The sequence below is a fragment of the Formica exsecta genome, unplaced genomic scaffold (assembly GCF_003651465.1).
Source record: "Formica exsecta isolate Colony F162 unplaced genomic scaffold, ASM365146v1 scaffold80, whole genome shotgun sequence".
NCBI lineage: Eukaryota > Metazoa > Arthropoda > Insecta > Hymenoptera > Formicidae > Formica > Formica exsecta.
Window position 1 is genome coordinate 1,645,341 of NW_021853570.1, and position 12,918 is coordinate 1,658,258.

The window sequence follows — 12,918 nt, forward strand, 5'->3', positions numbered from 1 at the left end:
ATTATTACTTTTGGAATATCCACAGAGTTTTTTATTATATTTGAACAATTCTCACCAAGATGTTTGTTAAATATCGATAATTTTTATTTATATTATTTGTTATTCACTTTGCTTTTTGTAACTCATCCTGACGTTTTGCTTTTTTCTCTCGTTTATTACGTTGATATTCTTCTTCTTCGACTGTTCGTATTATTTTTCGTCGGGGCATAATTAATTATTATCCAAATAATTTTATTTAAATCAACAATAATATATATAATATTAAAAATATAAATAATTAAAAAAAAATGGATATAATAGATGTAATAACAAATATTACCATATATTAATGCTATTTCAGTTAAAAAATTTTATATATATATGTTCGTTTAATAATATATCGTTGGAAAACCATTGTAGAAAAGAATGGAGACTATATAATTGATTAATAAAAGTGTTATCTCTAAAATATAATCTATTGAAGTTTATATTTAAATCGGGCACGAACTTATGCAATCACCTGATATTAGCAAATATTAATAATCTAATTCAATGTATTCAATATTTCATATCATATATTAATATTAATTTAATTTAAAGTATTCTCCAATACTCCAATATTACATAATAAGTTAAAATCAATTCAATTATAAATACAGTAAATAACACTATATATCAACAATAGTATATATCAATAATTCAGTTCAATAAATTAATTCAGTCCAATTAAGTTTATTTTAATTCAATATATTCAGCAGTTCAATAATCTAATAATGAATTCAACACTTCAATAATTCAATAATCCAATAATTAACTCACTACTTCAATATTTAAATAATTCAATAATTCAATAATAATGCATCAGCATATATTAATAATTCAGTTCAATAATTCACTTCAGTTTAGTTCAGTTCAATTTAGTTCAATATATTCAGCAGTTTAATAATCTAATAATCAATTCAACACTTCAATAATTCAATAATCCAATAATCTATATTGCTATTTGATAACTTACACAACGTAACACTACGTACAACATAATAAAAGTCCAGTCAAAACAATTAATCACAAAGTTTACATCTCTCTGTTGATATCGTAATATATGAATTTATATCTCAAATATGATATTTTAGAAATATATATTATTTTCTAGAGATAAAAAATTTTTTTGTGTTTCTTATCGTAAACGTAGATCCACGTTATCGTTTCTACATATGTCATGTATAATATTGTGTGTCTAAACTCAATTAGTCTAATCAACAAGATGTGATAAAATTCAATCTTATATATTGCCAATGCTTCAATCAGTCGATATAATTAATGCAATATAATATAATTACATATTAGGAAATTGTTTTAAACAATATAATCTTTTTTTACATTTGTGTGAAAAAAGAATACCCTTATTTTTCTATAAAAGGTAATATACGTATTTATTACTAAACATTTGTTACATTGCATAATCAATATCTGAATTTTTTTGTTTAGATATGATGTACATTTTTGTTTTGATTTGTAACACTATTACACATTTTGACTGGATTTAATGATTTATGGAGTGACCAGCCGCATTGGCTCGTCGACATAGATAACAGTTCAGCCACTTTTTGAGCATTTTGCTTTTCCTCCGAAGATGATTTCTTAATCTACAAAATATATAATCAGCTGTTATTACAATAATTTACGATAGTAAAAGTAAAAGTTATTTTTTTTTGTAATCATTATTACAATCAAATCTTAACTTTTTTATATCGTTATTATTTTAAACCTTAAACAATCAGAATATTATTTGTATGGCATGAAAATAAAAGATAAATATCTAATTAGTTCTTTTTTATTATATATTTTTAAAACGCATGCAAATCAAGACAGTTAATCAGAACATTTACTAACTTCGTCAAATTTTCTTCTAACTTTATATCCTCTATACGTAGCCTGTATCATCGTAGCCGCTTCTTCTTCGGATTTGGCCGAGTCCGTACGATCCTCAGTATATTTTAATTTTTTCGTAAATTTTTGTGGTTTCTTTGTTAATAACATTGCATTTTGTTCCCACTGCTTGCGACTATAAACATCCGAAACATTCTTCTCCTGTCGATCTTCGTACTTTGGCTTAATCAATGAATAGAAAAATTAAATCTTTTCACATAGATGTAATAAGTAAATAATCGCAAAATATAAATAATCACAAAGTGTAAACAATGATAAAGCGATTTTTGTCATAGGATTTTTATCATATCAATTGCATTTTATCACAATTATTATCACTTGTTTTCATGTGATAATCAATATAACTTTGCACTTTCCCGCGTATTCCTATATATATTACATATTTGAAAGAGCTATAACATATATTCAAGTATGTAAAAGTATGTTGCATGATCTCATTTTTGTTGCATGCAGCAGTATTTTAGCACGAAAAACATGAAACATTGAACACAATAAAAAAAAACATCGTTGATCAAGATTTTCTTAACTCTTTCTACAATCTTCATTCATATTAATCTTTAATTTTTTTTATGTTTCTTTTATGTATTTTTAATGCCAAACACTCATACCATCGAAATCTCGCGCTGATGATGTTTGTACATATGTTGTTCATTTTTTAAGAAATTTAAAGATTTTCTTGGCGATTCACCTGCTCCACGATATCTTGAATCTTGAACAAGTGTACTATTTCTATTTCCATCGCATTGCGTTTTGTTCTATGAAAAAAAGATATAACATTATTTTTAGAAGAATAAAAATATTTAATTGTAAATAAATCGCCGTACGATAACGTATGCCTAATATCTATATTGATATCTATATTGACAATTCTCTTATAAAAATATAAACAGGATTATAATTATAATAATCGATTTATATACAATGTATAAAATTGATAAATTAGTATATATATACACTAAACGATCAATTTTATTAAAGATTTCATATACAAGATGTAAAATGAAATGAATTTCTCAATCAAATAGTCATATTGAAATTTACCACTCTTATATTATTACTTCTGCCCATATTGCTAAAACATTCCGTCAAGATTTCGGGTGGGATCATTATGCCTGATGAGGTTGCGACTTTTGGCACGCACTTTTTCGGTGCTCTAATCTGTGTCGTACTATATTGTTCTAAAACGAAGCGTGAAAATTGACGATTTTAATGCAAATATTAAGTGATATCAATTTCATATATGTGCATATCACAATATTAATTTTTGCATTAATTTTCACATTACATATTTGTATCAATTTGTACCTAAAGGATGCGATTCTACACAACAATGGTTTTGATTGCAATCTACGCCTGTTCTTTCCGACGATAACAATGAGCAATCTTTAGGAGGAGAATTAGGAGGGGTGGGTATCGTGCGTGTCTTTCGCGTTTTTAATTCCGAAATATTTGTTTTTTGATATTCTTCGAGATACAAGAGAAATTCGCGATAGGTAACATAATTCTGAAGCGAGAAATTATACTTTAGACATAGTTTATAATTTTCGCAACAATACATTGCATGTCAAATAAAAAATATTATTTGTTGAATTAATAAAGCATAAATTACTTTATCTTGTCCTGCCCAATTACGATTAATCGGTTCGCTGAGCCCAAGTAAGTCGATCCAATGATAGTAATCTTCCGTTTGATTACCATACCAATATTTTATAATAACAAACCTGCAGAATTTGATATTAATTACAATTTGTTTATACTTTAATCTATACGAGTTTTATATATAAATTGTTTTATGGGTTTTATAATTATAAATAGAATTCGTACGCGAGCCCATCGTCCACCATTTTTTGTACTTCAGGATAGACCATCAATTCCATAAATTCTGGATTTTCAGGATTTCTTTTGACATCTACCAATTGCCATGGAGCTATAAGCCCAAATCTAACACACTTGAGCACTTCCAACATGTATTGCTTCCTTTCATTCCAATCGTGCATCAACCATCTCACGGCAGACATTAAAACCTCTATTTCGCTAATGAAAAAAATAGTTGGATATTATATAACTCATTACTACATTGAAAAAACCTTTTTTTTTCAATTTATATATTATTTCTTTTCTTTAATAAGATTTTAAATATCAATATTTTTTTAATGACTAAACTATATAATTTTTTATATATTTAAAAAATTGATATTCTTCTAATCTTTTCATACCTATTAACGCAAATATAATTGGATTTCAATAATAAGCACAATTCATCCACTGACAATTCCAAGAAATCTTTTGTGCTAACGAGCATCAAGAAAAATTTCATGATCCTCGGCACCATCAATTCCATTACTGCGGTGTTCCCGATCTTTTTTGCTTCCAAATATAACAAGAAGGCAGTATCCTCGGAGAAAAGCTCGTCATTATCAATGAATGCCCAGCATTGCTCTTCTAACTCTTCATAAAATACAATGCTTATATTTTTAGCATAAATACCGCGTCCGTGTGTTGTATATTATATATTTTTTTTTTTTTTTTTTTTTTTTGTTTTTTTGGAAATTCTCATTGTCTCTATCTTCAAAAAAAAAAGATTTATCATCTTACAAAATGAAACAGATATAAGTTAATATCACACCTTTAATGCCAAGATACTGCGCGGCCATAAAAATTTCCAAAATGTTATCTCTTCGTAACAATTGATAACTATCGTTGATTGGACTTATCATCCAATCATAAATAACAGAAAAAGCCTTGGAAGTCACGCTGCTCTATATATTTTATATAAATTAACAATCGCATTTTAATTTATCTTAAATTGATATGTAGTATTATCTCTTATTTTTTCTTATATAAAATCATGCTTATATTATAAATTTTTTCAAATTCGAAACAGCCGATTTCCTTCTTTAAATTCCAAAGATAGATTTTGAAAGTGCTCCTTTTATCTAATATGATCAAATAAAATTAAGATAAAATCTTACGCCAGATAAGTTAATATCCTTGTAATTTTTCTCATCGAAAAACGTGCTGTAACTTTGCAGAACAAGAAGATGACAGTGAAATTCATCCGGATCAATCCGGACAATGCAGTCGGCATTTCTTGGCAAAACAAGAGAAAAAAATATTTGTTTTCATTTTTAATGAAACAACATTCTGTTGAAAATCTTAAGATTACAACCAAAATTTAAATGTAACTATATAAGCTAAATGTTTTCTTTGCTAAATAAAATCAAAGTTATTTTTTTTTAATATTTAATACCTGCGACGCGATAAATATAAAAAATCTTGCATTTAAAAAGTTTTATTATTTAAAACTCTTTTCTTACTTGTAGTTCGTAATACGTCTAGCTAATTCCTGATACAAATCGGTTTTCTCTGGAAGAATTATATTGTCCCAATTGATCGGTTGCTCATTCGTAAACCCTAGCCTGCTCAAAACGGAAAGAAACGCGAAATTTAAAATAAAAAAATAAATATTATCCAAACAAAATATAAGTACTGCATTTACAAATAGCAAATTTAAGAAAACTAACGAAGCGAGTGGTACTTCGTTCATCGGAGGTAATTGATAAGATGTTTGTTGTACCGATTCCATTTTTGATAAATTAAATTTCGCACTTGGCTGCGTTTGTGATCTGTATCTTGCTTCGATATAAGGTAACTTTTTCTGAGCCTATTGTACGATCGAATAATATTTAAATATTACAAGAATGTGACTGTAAAAATGTCCTCATATATTATTAAACCAGTTATTTTTTCCAATACTATATAAAATTGAGAAATTATACTGCTTTAAATAATCAAAAATTAAAAATTAAAAAACATTCTACCTGCAACTGATCGATCGTCGATGGCGAGATGCCAGGCGGAAGATCGATATATTTCGTCCGATTCGAGGAACCGGAAACAACGTCGTCACCGGATCGATTAAGCTCAGTCTTAACATTAACTTTCGTATGTCGCGGATCGGCAACTAGAACGCTAAATTTCTTCGACTCGAAAACAACCTAAAACGACTATGCTACGTTTGCTTCGAGGCCGACATTTTTGTAAAAAAAGAAAACCTCCTGTTGTAACATCTGCTGAATCTTTCTTACCTGATTCGGGATGATTTTGAGATTACCGCTGGGTGTAGCTTGAAAGGGAAACACGCGATTCGCCTCGTTACTCTCGTTCACGCTGATGAATGTAGAATTAACGTTTGTTTTCTCAGGAAACAACGTCTGTGCTTGTTGCAGCGGAAAATCTACATTCGAGCAAGGCAATGATTGCTTCTGGTTTTTGACGTCTTCCACTTGTCTGCACAAAGTTATTATTACGTTATGTTATAGCCCAAAAGGCTGTACACAATTAATATTACTACAGGTTAATATTAATAAACATTAATATTACGTTAATATTAATTGTATTAAATTGGTAACAAAAAAGATAGCGAAGCGCTGACGCAGCGAGCCACGCATGGAAGCAAAAATATTATGAAAATACAAGCTAAGACATTGCGAAAATATCAACGAAAAAATTGCGGAAGTACAAGCAAAACAGGTCCAAAGTCGAGACTCTTTCAGCGCTTTGCACAGTCAACGCTTTTATAGCTGTGTATCTTTTTTATTACAAATTTAATGTTAACCTGAATTAATATTAACTATGTATAGCCTATTGGACTATAACAGTTGTCAATTGCACTATTATTTATCCGAATATTTATCTCGAATATTACTTACTTTGGACGATGGTCCATAAGTTTCGAAGCAGCAGCTTCAACCAACGAGTATTGTTTTTTCCAAAGTCTCTCTTCTTCGTTGCACTTCTGTGACCTTCGATTAGTCCCGTTCTCGTTGGTGTAATAAATAATTTTCTTGTCTTGCAACTTGATAGGATCTGTACTTTGCTCGACTATACACTTCGATTTGTTATAGTTGGGATCTATTTCTATCTGCCTTTTAGATGCAGTCCAGTGATGACGTTGCAGCGGTGACACAATTCGTTCGACTCGATTCGCGTGATAAATGTTTACATTCAAAGAATGCTGTTGTCTCGATACACGATGATATTTTCTGGAAGTAGTCCTTCGTCGACGAAGCGGATATCTCGGAGACAGACTTTCCGGAGTTTCTATGATCCTTGTCCTTTTATAAAGATTTTCTCCGCATAAAGATATCTTTCTCTTTTAATAATTTCACGTAATAATTTTTTTTTTTTAATTTCTACTGCACTCCAAGATCTACTCACTCACTCACTTGTCAGGTGATGCGGGGTTTGCTACTTCCGATCGCAATACGCGCGGTGTTTCTGCTATTGTTTTATCAGATTTCGAAAGTCGCACGAAAGTTTTCGAGGAGGAGGACGGAGGAGTGCTGGATCTTCCGTGATAAAGCACAACGACGCTGTTTTTACTATTGCCAGCTCGCGGCTGATCGAACGTTGTCGATCGATCTGCTTTAGGATCGACTGGAAAAAACTTTCATTTGAATCAATTTCTAAAAATTCTAACTTTGTCATAATAACTTACTTCTCCTGCTATTCTGTCTAATGACCCTTACGATTCGTGGCGTGCTATTTTCCTTCCTGTTGTCAGCACAATACATTAGGCGCCTTAAACGAGATAATGAGACGAGATTTGCGCCACAATTTTAAGGCGACCATGAATGAGAACGTATGATTTTTAAACGATTCAAGTTTTTTAATTAATTACCAAAGTTTCTCGTTGAATTTACTATCAAATCTTTCACCCTCGCTCGAATGCTTTTCTTCAAAAGTTACTTGCGGCTAAAAAATATTTATTCACTAAGATAATAATATATTTTTAACTCATTATACCTTAATCGATATTAGAGACCGAACTTATGCTTATGTAGAATTTTTTTTATAAAATAAAAAAATGTTTTTAATAAAAAATTTAGATATGTTATATTCTTACCTCGAAAAAAAAGATGCAAATGTGACAATTTATATAATATTAAAACACTTTTTAAGTAAAATAGTTTGAATCCTAAATATTGTTAAGTTGACAAATGTATTTTATATATTATTTTACCTCATGTTTTCTCAAACGAAGGTGTGATAAGGAAGATTCAATATTTGAGATACGTTCCGACGTAGCAACTTGGTCGGCCTCTCTAGTAACTAAAACGTGTCTCCACGAAATGACACGTGTGTAAAAAACGGATCGTGGCAAATAAAAAAATTTAAAACTTTTTTCAAGATCATTCTATGACAAACCCATCAGGCACTTTCCTCGTACAAAATACATAAACTTTCTAACTACAATATATTTCGGACTCGCGTATTTGAATTTCATTTACACTTACATCACTTACGTAATTTTGCTTCAATGATTTGTCTATTAACGACCGGTTGTTGATAGCAATACGATGATCTCGACGATAATTCGAGAAGATTTAATCGATCGTTCTCTTCGTTCTTTGATGCTCGACACGCAAATCGCAAACTATGACAAGACTGTGTCACTCTTGTAACATATAAGAATACATAACTTCTAGTTTCTTTTAGATATAAAGGAATTATCAAATATTACTTTGGATTTAGTAGATCAAGTTCGGATGAGAAACACGATTCGTCTTCAGCGGTCGCAGAAGTATCGAACTGCCTCTGCAAAAGTTTCAAATAAGAGATGAAAATAGATGTATATATACAGGATTCTTTTTTGCAAACAAAACTTAAAAATTATTAGTTTATAAAGTAAGTTTTTTTGCACTATACTTACGTCATAACGTGCGAGGCCTCTTCGCATGATACGTGTCACATTCAAAGAATAACTCGCAGGATTAACATAATAACGACGGTACACTTCTTTTTCGCGCTTCCGTCACGTGGAATAAAAAGCGGTAAAAATATATATCATACAAATAGATGCTGTTGTGACATTTAAAACCAACGGGACATTTGTAAAAATGCGCGTGTCCAAAAAAGCCTTAGATACGTAACAACCGACAGATGAGCGCGATTGACAAGAGAACGTTTCGTTTAGTTTTCAAAATTACTAAAATTGCGCAATTCGAATGCAATGTTCGTATGTAATAAAAATGTTATATTTGGTTATAAAAATGTAATAACACCACTAAATATTTCTTATATAAAAAATATATACACTTTTTTCTAATATATAAACACGCGACATGAAAACTTTAGCTTAAAATTTCAAATATGGATTAAAATATTTGAGGAAATTAAAAAAACGCTTTCGCAAATATAAAAAAATATCAAGTTTTTGAAAAGAAAAGAAAAACATTATAGAGAGAGATTAAATATAAATATTTTGTAACACATTTAAAGTATAAGATGATAATTTTTGTATTACTGTCATACGCGAAAGAGATGCGGAGATGCCGAGGTCTCGTAGAACAACGAAAAACTAAAGAACAGAAGCAAAACCTTCAGTTCAAAGAACATAATATTTATGTTTGATAGTGTCTTTGATCTAATGACTGCAGCTATAAGCGAGCGATTAAAATAATTTCGTAATAGTGCCGATGTTTCTAAACAGAATTATTAAAGGCAATTATCTTACAATGTAGGAGCAGGATAATGGCAGTTCCGTGCAGTCCTCTCTGAATATATTGTTCCACTACGTTCAGTTCTTCTATTTTGATACGTGCAAAATGCAATTCTTTGATGGACGCAACTACAGAATCAATAAAATTCTCCTGTCGTGCATAGGCCAATGGCCATATCAAACAAAAAGGAGTAGTAGCGCTATTATTGTCATTATAGTGTCTTTAACTGGTACGCAATTTGTCGCCAAGGTATACTGACATATGCACATTTAAATACAAATTTGATATTACTCATTGATTAAGAAGTTTATCAATGTTTTTTATATCAAGAAATGACTTATCTGGTGTGGCAGCCAGTTGTTACAAAGACAGTTTAAATATTAAATGTTTTATGTTTATAACTATATAACTTATACTATACTATATTTTAAATGTAGATATGTGGTTTGCTCTCGATTGAAGATATCGATATATTCATCGATTCTCTTTCACCATTAGTAGTCGATATAGGATGTGGAGTAAAATTAATCACTTGTATATTAAAGGCAAGGGAGGTATGTGATATCACGATATTTTAAATTATATATATAATATATATATATAATTTTATTACACTTCGTTATATCTTTACGAGATAGTATTAATTGTGTCACTTATTTAAATAATTAAAGCGCGAGAGTATTTATAAAATCTCAATCATATAAAATATTTTGCAATTTAGGATATCTCTCCCTCTTTCTTTAAACATAAAATTCAATTGCAGATCAAAGCACTTTTTGATCGAATACAGAGCGATTGGCAATTGCTAATGAAATCGACCCACATTAAAATTCTTAATAATTATGCGCAAAATGGGCGAACATTTACAATCATATACGCAAGTAAGTAAAATAAATTTATCCAACGAAGAAAAAAGAAAATTACGTACAAGCGATAATTATAAGCAAAGTAATATTTGTCTCGATAAATATTACTTTGCTTATAATAGCCGTCATATAACTTCGATCGTACGCGACAAACACTTCATTAAAATCACTATAAAATCACATTAAAACATAATTAAAGGAAAAAGATAAAATGAGATAAAAATGGGACAATTTTTTTAAGTGTTTTGTTTCGACATTTTGAAATATATAAAATATATGAGATAATTTATCTTATTTTCTAGAATAAAAACTTGTCTCTTCCTCTTGCTCTCTCTTTTAAAACATAAATCAGCGATTTTATTTTGATATCACAGTATAAATTAAAAAAAAAAAAAAAAAAATAAGTAAAAATATTTGATCTATTTAGGTGCTTTTTATTCTGCATTGGTGTTATTTATGCTAGTGCCACTGTTACAACCATTGTTTCTGCATTCTACTTCAAATAATACAGCTCGACCATTACTACACCGGGTCGAATACTACATTGATATGGACAAATATTACTTTCCCATCTTAGTTCATGGATATGCTACAGCTATTATTTGCGTAAGCATAGCCATTGCAGCGGACACTATGTATGTAATCATGATACAACATATTTGCGGACTATTTAAGATCATCGGGTAAGAATCTCACAAAATTTATTCCTATTAAAATATATTGAATTGACATAGAGTATTTATCATATACATATTATTAAATATAAATAGAATCACAATTTTAAAACTATTGTATCAATTGATTTAGGCAACAACTAGAAAATATAATAAAGGAAGATAATCTAGAGATAAATCTTAAACCATCTGTAAAAGATGATGAACCATATAAAAATATTGTAAAAAGCATTCATGCGCATAAAAATGCTTTAAGGTTTGCACTGTAATATAGCATACACTGTCAGTTTACTATTTTATATTGCTTCATGTGTATCTTTCACTAGAATTAACTATATCACAATGTACTTAAACGATATATGTTTACTAGATATATATATATATATGCTTTTTTAAAACATTTTAATTTAAATATTATATTTTTACCTAAAATTTGCGTATATATTTATGTACAAAGGTTCGCCAATCTCGTCGAAGCTACATTCAGTCAAATGTTTCTTATACTAGCAGGTTTTAATATGCTTATCATGAGTATGACAGGAGTTACGGTATGCCAATTTTATTCATATTTGTAATAATGATGCTATTAATCATATTGTGCTGATAAATAATAAATTACCAATGTATGGATATATTAATTTATTGCAAAAATAAAAATGTACTAAAATATTTCAATATAAATAATCTAATAAAATTAATTAGAAAAAATGTATAAATGTAAGATCATAACATTAATTATTTTGCATTTTATTATTCTATATTAATTTTACTTAGGCTGTGACAAACATGAACAAGCCGGAAGAATTTTTAAGGCAGATAACATTTGCGTGCGCATTATTAGTGCATCTATTTTTCGAGAGTTTTCAAGCGCAAAGTCTAATCGATCACAGCATATATATTCATATTAGTTTGTACGTACAAATGTTTTTATGTTATTAAGAATGCTAAAATGTAATAACGTGACGCATGTATCTGTAAAATATCCGAAAGAGAGAGTAACTTTTTTTAGGACATTATATATATTTATTTATTAATGTGTGTAAAATAATAATTATAAATTTTATAATAAACTCAAGAACTTATTATATTTAATAAAATGAATTGAGTTTGTCTGTTAATTTGGAAACTAAATATGAAAAAAATATGAAATTTTGTTTAAAATTAACTTTAACTTCGTACATGTGTGCGTATAAAAATATTCTTAGATATAAGAAACATCTTTTCTTTTGCAGAATGAATATAGCATGGTATCAAACCTCATTTCGAACAAGGAAAATCTTGATCTTTATGATAATGAAAACGCGAGAACCTTGTGTACTAACAGCAGGAAAGATATTCGTGATATCCATGGATACTTTCTCTACAGTAAGATTTACATATTATGCGTGTTTAATAAACAATATATATTTATCAAAGAAAATAGCATTCATTATCACTTCATTGGTACTTAATTTATAAAAAAATATCTTATTATCAAAATTAACAATAATTAAGATATGCCAATATTTGCGTATCACAATTTTAATATTATTTATTCTTTTTTAAGATCGTACGCACATCGGTATCGTATTTTACGATGTTGCGATCGATGCAATAATCAATTTACTTCGTTGAAACTAAATCGTGGGCTCTCTTTGATGCCGCTGTACTAAATATTTTTGATTGTAAATATGCAGTCTTGTGTATTTGCCAATAGATTCGTAGAAAATAAAAAATCTAAAAATAAATTAAATTATTAGTTAAAAAATGTCTCTGTAATTCTTCTTTTAAATGCGATAATCGATACGCATACACATGTGCAAATATCAAACATAGTTAGTTATAATTATAATTATAGTTATAAGAAAAATTATCGACTGTCATACATATAAAAAAACGAGATATCTACAGTAAGTTAAAAATATTTCAAATATATATAATATACATAGTATATTATAAATATAT

The 12,918-nt window shown here is 28.8% G+C and overlaps 3 protein-coding genes across 8 annotated transcripts in view; 1 reads left to right on the forward strand and 2 right to left on the reverse strand.

Annotated features, from left to right (window-relative positions):
- Positions 1 to 1,421: 1,421 nt before the first annotated feature.
- On the reverse strand, positions 1,422 to 8,671 carry LOC115244141. Its single transcript, XM_029821555.1, has 22 exons — positions 8,645 to 8,671; positions 8,456 to 8,529; positions 8,238 to 8,389; positions 7,955 to 8,043; positions 7,613 to 7,686; positions 7,430 to 7,512; positions 7,158 to 7,368; positions 6,642 to 7,046; positions 6,018 to 6,219; positions 5,751 to 5,927; positions 5,454 to 5,593; positions 5,247 to 5,348; positions 4,902 to 5,019; positions 4,556 to 4,688; positions 4,146 to 4,377; positions 3,754 to 3,963; positions 3,539 to 3,650; positions 3,235 to 3,433; positions 2,971 to 3,107; positions 2,538 to 2,684; positions 1,873 to 2,091; positions 1,422 to 1,625 (listed from the first exon to the last, which is right to left on the reverse strand). The coding sequence occupies exons 1-22, from the start codon at positions 8,669 to 8,671 to the stop codon at positions 1,464 to 1,466; spliced, it is 3,405 nt and encodes a 1,134-aa protein (XP_029677415.1). The 3' UTR covers positions 1,422 to 1,463.
- Positions 8,672 to 9,506: 835 nt separating this feature from the next.
- On the forward strand, positions 9,507 to 12,463 carry LOC115244145 (odorant receptor 22c-like). The gene is made up of 8 exons (XM_029821564.1): positions 9,507 to 9,683; positions 9,872 to 9,988; positions 10,198 to 10,315; positions 10,728 to 10,983; positions 11,108 to 11,230; positions 11,432 to 11,522; positions 11,749 to 11,885; positions 12,207 to 12,463. The coding sequence occupies exons 1-8, from the start codon at positions 9,540 to 9,542 to the stop codon at positions 12,430 to 12,432; spliced, it is 1,212 nt and encodes a 403-aa protein (XP_029677424.1). The 5' UTR covers positions 9,507 to 9,539; the 3' UTR covers positions 12,433 to 12,463.
- The window catches only part of LOC115244142 (telomerase reverse transcriptase-like), a 3,917-nt gene continuing 2,973 nt past the window's right edge, over positions 11,975 to 12,918 (reverse strand). For 3 of the 6 annotated variants that reach the window (XM_029821560.1, XM_029821558.1, XM_029821556.1), the window contains one exon: positions 12,545 to 12,690. In XM_029821560.1, the coding sequence (XP_029677420.1) occupies positions 12,591 to 12,690 (100 nt within the window). In that variant the 3' untranslated portion in view covers positions 12,545 to 12,590. Of the gene's footprint in view, positions 12,691 to 12,918 lie in introns of all 6 variants that reach the window. The other 3 variants (XR_003885329.1, XR_003885330.1, XR_003885331.1) reach the window with 3 other exon arrangements.

Excerpts from the sequence above, each read along its gene's own strand:
- LOC115244145 (XM_029821564.1), top strand. The coding sequence starts at position 9,540 with ATGCAATTCTTTGATGGACGCAACTACAGAATCAATAAAATTCTCCTG. Across the intron at positions 11,523-11,748 it reads TGAGTATGACAGGAGTTACG|GCTGTGACAAACATGAACAA; the intron begins GTATGCCAATTT and ends AATTTTACTTAG. Across the intron at positions 11,886-12,206 it reads ATATATATTCATATTAGTTT|AATGAATATAGCATGGTATC; the intron begins GTACGTACAAAT and ends TTTCTTTTGCAG.
- LOC115244141 (XM_029821555.1), bottom strand. The coding sequence starts at position 8,671 with ATGCGAAGAGGCCTCGCACGTTATGAC. Across the intron at positions 3,108-3,234 it reads TGTAGAATCGCATCCTTTAG|AACAATATAGTACGACACAG; the intron begins GTACAAATTGAT and ends GCTTCGTTTTAG. Across the intron at positions 2,685-2,970 it reads GAAGTAATAATATAAGAGTG|AACAAAACGCAATGCGATGG; the intron begins GTAAATTTCAAT and ends TTTTTTTCATAG.